The sequence below is a fragment of the Priapulus caudatus genome, unplaced genomic scaffold (assembly GCF_000485595.1).
Source record: "Priapulus caudatus unplaced genomic scaffold, Priapulus_caudatus-5.0.1 Scaffold212, whole genome shotgun sequence".
NCBI lineage: Eukaryota > Metazoa > Priapulida > Priapulimorpha > Priapulimorphida > Priapulidae > Priapulus > Priapulus caudatus.
The window spans coordinates 281,683-288,262 of record NW_014577273.1 but is presented as its reverse complement, the minus strand read 5'-3'; the positions used below and the strand labels follow the sequence as shown (position 1 = coordinate 288,262).

The 6,580-nt window shown below is 43.1% G+C and overlaps 1 protein-coding gene across 1 annotated transcript in view; it reads left to right on the top strand.

Annotated features, from left to right (window-relative positions):
• LOC106807402 (ATP-binding cassette sub-family G member 4-like) overlaps positions 1-6,580 on the top strand; it is a gene marked incomplete in the record, with an annotated part of 27,140 nt that overhangs the window by 19,690 nt on the left and 870 nt on the right. The window contains 9 exon segments of the mRNA XM_014809719.1: positions 312-457; positions 793-916; positions 1,455-1,569; positions 1,890-2,140; positions 2,878-2,997; positions 3,726-3,894; positions 4,395-4,495; positions 4,769-4,924; positions 5,425-6,580. The exon segment at positions 5,425-6,580 is cut by the window's right edge and continues 870 nt beyond it. Coding sequence (XP_014665205.1) covers positions 312-457; positions 793-916; positions 1,455-1,569; positions 1,890-2,140; positions 2,878-2,997; positions 3,726-3,894; positions 4,395-4,495; positions 4,769-4,924; positions 5,425-5,790 — 1,548 coding nt within the window.

Here is a 6,580-nt window from a genome sequence, read left to right as displayed (position 1 = left end):
TATATATATATATATATATATATATATACATATATATATATATATATATATATATATATATATATATATGTGTGTGTGTGTGTGTGTGGCTTTATGTTTCTATTCACTACACACCGTTTCTATGCGTGTATTGTACAGGTGCATATACCCATGTTGCATGTAATTAATCATATATAGGTGATGCATTTATCCAGTAATATAACCAGCCCAAGATTCCATAATCGATTTTCGATCCTGATCCCCCCTATTTGTTAATGTCTGAGTTGCTGGTGCACGTTTGTTCATCTTGTTTCCTTTGATTGTTGTTGCAGGTGCTCGAGATAATGGGTACGCTCGGTCTTTCCGAGTGCAAGAACACGCGCACCTGTCGTCTGTCTGGCGGGCAGAGGAAGCGGCTCTCCATAGCACAGGAACTTGTCAACAACCCACCCGTGATGTTCTTTGATGAGCCAACAAGGTGAGTTCGCATCGACGGCATGTGTAGGAGAGTAGCTGCTTTGGCGTCGGACGCACGGCATGCGGTCTTGAATATTCGAGTTTGAGCACTTCCCATGGGATGTACACCACGTCACAAACCCTTGTCCGACTTTTAGACATACTTATAGACTTGTTCTTTGTTTTTAGCTCATCTGACATAGTCAGTTAACGTTTGTGCCTGCATGTGACCTATGAACCACAACTTAGACTAAATTATTAAAAAAACAAAAATTATTATTTTTATGAATTATATATATATATATAGTGTGTGTGTACTCTGGTATATATCTATAACGAAAAATGATATCTTTTCAGTGGGTTGGATAGCTCATCATGCTTTCAGTGTATCGCACTGTTAAAGTCACTAGCACTGGGAGGCAGGACAATCATCTGTACAATACACCAACCAAGTGCAAAGCTGTTTGAAATGTTTAACAAGGTACTGCACTGCACACCGTGCCTCTATCGTTGCTATACTGCCCTTTTAAATTTGCCCGACTCTTGTTGTAATAATAATGATAGCACGTGATCTATATATGTGATGCTTGCCGATGTTTTGTAAGGGGGGGGGGTGTTAATAATGAGGTCATAGGCAGGTATTTTCGCTTGTCGGTGTACCCTGAATTGTGTAATCTTCTCACTGAAACTTAAGGTTACTGAGATTTTTTCATGTAGTATTTACGTACTCATTGATTCAAGTGTGTGTGCAACTATCATCACGTAATAGCCAAAAACTTGTAATTTAGGATTATTATCAAATCGTGTGCGCATTTTGTTGCAAATACGTTACAATTGATCAGCTACGAACAGCTAAGGATAATCGTGGGAATTCATTGCTGTGCACTTTTGCATCACATAACTTAATTGTGATGCACGTGCATACCGCGTGTTGGCCAATCAGATATGCATATTGGATAATACGTGTGTAGTCATATTTCAGTTATACATATATATGGCTTTTCTTTACCTCATTTCAGTTATATATACTAGCAGATGGACAATGCATTTACAAAGGCAAAACCAAAGGGCTGATTCCATTCCTAAAGTCAGAGTCACTGGAATGTCCAGCATATCACAACCCTGCTGACTTTGGTAAAAGCACATCTAGCTCACTGTTATATAGAGTGATGCTTTCATCGTTTGTTACTTCTAAATATATTTGAAACGTTCATACACTCATCTATTTTTGCCATGGCATATAAATAAGCAAAAATGAATAAGTAAATAAATAAACAATATGTCAGTTATATGCAATCGTTATAAAACTGTTCGTAATAATCACTCCTCGTTAAAAAATTATTATAACGAGTTATCATCTTTTTAATCAAGGATTGCCCACTCGGCATGTATGTAGTATATAGTTTATTACCATACCTGTATGTCTATTAACGTCTATGTGTCTTTGTGTACAGTGATAGAGGTCGCTTGCGGGGAGTATGGCGAGTACGTGCCGAAACTGGTCGTGGCAATCAAGGGTGATAAGCAGGACCAGTTCCAAAATGGTGACCACAAGCCGATCAACAGCGACAGTTACAGTGGTCTGAGCGACCTGGCGATGGGCAAGGAACTTCCGTACATGCGCGAGACGGACATCGTAGACACGATCTGTGACACAAAGGTGCAGCTTAATGGCAAAGGAGTGTGTGGGACTGAAACGACAAAGGTGAAGGTTGCCTGTCGGCATGCGCGCGTAGCTTGGCCTGCGTTTGGGTCACCCTGCTATATGTATATTGCAGGTTTCTGGTTTGCATGCATCTTTAAAAGCTGCAGGTTTCTGCCGCGTGATCGTCCTATTAAAAGATGAGCAAAAATCAATGGCTACATGTGCTATCGGTGTACGTTGTGCACAAACTGGATGTGATCTGAACACATTGCGGTTAATCCTGCAGCTGGATGTGGAAGATAGTGCATGCGCATGCAAGCAGGTCGCCTAGCTGGTCAGAAGCAAACCACTGCTTGTTGCTACTAAAGCAGCTAATTGTTTATGGGGTCATACTGTAAGGCACCCCAGAAGATTTGTAGGCATTCCGAGTAGTATATATATATATATAAAATCTTATCTTATGTTTATTGTGAAATGGTGAATGTATATATATAGGTAAATATATCAGAGACAGTGTATAGAGCTATATGAGATTATAGTGTATGTTGTGTGTAAGTTTTGATCCAAGCTAGGTACTCTGTAAACCATGTTTTACATGTGTTTTGGTTAATTAGTGTGTGTGTGGGGGGAGGGGGGGAGGTTATCCATTGAAGAAATAAAATTTCACATGACAATGATATTAATAAGTTCCACTCAGGTTAAGTGAAACAGATTTCACTGCGGAAGAAGATTACATACATGCAGTAGTGTACAGAACCATGTGGCAGTAGATGTGAATACGTTTTTCACTGTCGCAGGATCAGGATGATGAGGATGCGAAGTTGTTGCCACCACATCTACATACGTTTGAAACATCCTGCTGGACACAGTTCTGCGTCTTGTTCGTCCGTACATTCTGGTCAATCATGAGAGATGAGGTATGGCATTCTCTGCCAGTATAAAGTTATTTATATAGATCTGACTTGTTGTAATATTGTACTACTAAAAACGTTTTAATCTGCACTTGGGTTCTCTTCACAAGTATTACCATATCGTGTGTTAACCAGTTGATATTATTCACATTATTGTAATGCCCTTAATATTGTTTGAACTAATTCCAGCTCAATCAGAGCAAATTTTAAAACGTGAGAATGTGGGAAAGTAGAAATGCTAGCTATCGAGTCTATAGACAGTGCATGAAATACTGGAACTCTTAAAAATCTGCATTGTCAAAACCATAATGTTATAAACATTATAAAATCCCTTGCTTATAATTATAATGCGCATAATATTATTCGTTATCAATGTCATTCATATATCGTTCATTAATCGCAATCGTCTACGTTGCACTCATAATACCCAGGGGCGGATCTAGGGGGCGGGGTCTGGGGGGTCCGGACCCACCATTTAATTTTAAAGTGCCCTAAAATTACTGCTCAGATGCTCTCAAAATGCACCAATTTTTAAAATGTTTCTTGGTGGTGGGGCCCCCCCCCCCTAAGTGGCCTTCGGCAGCTTTTGAAAACACCAGAAAAATTAAGTAGGAAAAGGTGCCCTTTATTTCTTCCTGGACACCTCCTTTTTAAAAATCCTGGATCTGCCCCTGCTATCATTTGTTTTAACATGTACTTGATTTACGTTAATTTGTTTTCTTTCTTGCTTGCAGACGTTGACTCTGCTACGCTTCGTCTCTTGCGTCGTGGTCGGCGTCACAATAGGCCTTCTCTACTTTGGCATCGGCAACGATGCCGGAAAGGTGTTCAACAACTGTGGATCGTTGTTCTTCGGGCTGCTGTTCATTATGTTTACCTCACTGATGCCGACGGTGTTAACATGTAGGTTATGTAGGTTCTTCACTTAAGCCTAGCGACGACTTTTCATGCAACTCGGCTGCGATTCTAGAATCGCAGATTCGCAGTCGAAATTGCTGTGAAATCGCTATGTCTGCGGGAACGTGCAATTGCAACTCGTAGCGATTCTGGTCGCTTGCAACGAGTTGCAAGAAATCAAACTTAGAAATCAAGTTTAATTTTCAGTAACTCGCCGCTCCCAATCACTCCAAAATCGCTTCGAAATCGCTTGCATGCGCACACACGGTGAAGCATGCGAGCGGTCGCATGCGGCTGCAAGTTGCAGCGACGAGCAACAAAAAGTCGCAAGTCTGCGCTAGGCTTTAGATAGTGATATTCTGGACTGAGAAGGCCTAAAATGTCAAAGCTAAAATTTACTACTAATTAGTGGCAGATGTTTTACTGATGTTTTCAACAGGATGTTTTTGCATCACGAAGTCTTTATAAGTTATCTTTTGATCTAATCTGATATGGTTCTTTTGCAGTTCCACTTGAGATGAATGTGTTCGTGAAAGAGCACCTGAACTATTGGTATAGTCTAAAGGCTTACTATTTAGCAAAAACAATGGCTGATCTACCGTTCCAAGTAAGTTCATTTATTTGGTCTAAAATTCTTATTGTACTAATTAAGTATCTTGAGTCTTTGAGTTTGCACTGAATAACTGGTGCTGAAGTATATATATATATATAATCTGTTTCTATGGTTAATGTGGGTACATTTTCATATAGTAAATTTGTGTGGAGTCATAAAATTGCTACATTCCATAACGACTGCATGACTATAGCTATAATGATCGACTCTACATTGACGTTGTTATTATTATGTTACGTTTTCTAATTATTTCCCCCCCCCCAACAGATCATCGTTCCTATAGTGTATGCAAGCATCACGTACTGGATGACGGCACAGCCTAACGACCTGCAGCGATTTCTCTTGTTCTTGGCACTGATCACCTTGACAGCGCTCGTTTCACAGGCGCTCGGACTACTAATTGCTGCTGGCTGCACCTTACAGGTAAAATGGCCGCCACGTTAAACTCGTCTTTTGGGTTTAGTGCTAACGTCATAGCTACATTACATTTAGCAGTAATCTACGTGGGGTAGTGTGGTGGATACATGCTCTGTAGAGATGACCCACGTATTTATTTCATTTTCCCCCACTAGCTCGGTGACAATGTCCCCCTCCAGCTCTATGACAACATCCCATGCCAGCTTGGTGACAACGTCCCCCGTCAGCTCGGTGGCAACCCTTCCCCCCAACACCTCGGTGACAACGTCCCCCACCACCTCGGTGACAATGTTCCATGCCAGCTCGATGACAACCCTCCCCCCCCCATCCTCTTGGTGACAACGTCTCCCTCCACCTTGGTGACAACCCTTCCCCCCACTAGCTCAGTGCCAATGGCCCTCATCAGCTTGGTGACAACGTCCCCCGCCAGCTCGATGACAATGTTCCCTCATCAGCTTGGTGACACTCTCGTGACAGCTCAGTGACAGCCTCCGGCGTGTTTGCAGGTGGCCGTGTTCCTCGGCCCGATCACGGCCATTCCGATCCTGCTCTTCAGCGGCTTCTTCGTCAGCTTCAAGACGATACCAAAGTACCTGCAGTGGCTGTCGTACATGTCGTACGTGCGCTACAGCTTCGAGGGCACTTTGCTCGCGCTCTACGGCAACGGGCGCGAGCTCCTCGACTGCGATGAGACGGAGGAGACGAAGCGCATCCAGTGCATGCACTACCGCGACCCGAAGAACATCCTCGAGGACATGGACGTCGACGGTGGCGACATCTACGTCGACTTCCTCGTGCTGCTGCTCATCTTCGCGCTGCTGCGTCTCGGCGCTTACATCGTGCTGCGCTGGAAGCTGCGCATGACCAAGTGAACGTCCGTGCATGACCAAGTGAACGCTCGTGCTGCGTGCCGCGATGGAAGCAGCTGCGCATGACCAAGTGAACGTCTCTGTGCCGCGCTGGAAACTGCACATGACCAAGTGAACGTCCGTGCTGCGCTGGACGCTCCGCGTGACCAAGCGAACGTCTGTGCACGTCGCCCCGGCGCGTACATTGTCCTACGCTGGTAGCTGCGCACGACCAAGTGAACATTCGCACGACGTCAGCGGCGCACAGGGCAGAGAATGATCTGAGTGATGTATCGGTGGGTGAGGGGGTGGGGGGTTGGGGGAGGGGGGAAGTGTGATCTCAGATCTGTGTTTACATAGCGGCTGGAATGGCGCGTTGCACGCGTACCGAACCGAGTACGGTTTCTGAAAGGTGCGAGATTTCTGTGTTTCAACACTCACGTTTCTTTTGATCCCACTGAGATGTGTTTTTCGCAGAAACGATGGAGAGCACTTGTTGAAGTAGGCGACTATGTAGGATGTAACGTTAGAGATCAGTGCATGACTAATCATGACATCTCACCAAAATATCACGTCACAAAATAATCTTAGTTTATTCATACGCATGTATATATATGATTTTGGTATATACATCCTAATATTATATAGAGGAGTTTGAGATATACGCTAACGATGTAACTTATCTTCACTGTAAACACATTTATTTTACTTGGTGAATAGTTTATGAGAGGAGCATTTTTATGTCATTGGCTCCATTTTTACCAACCTTTTGTCGTACAATGAATATATGAACATTATATCATCCGATGATGTG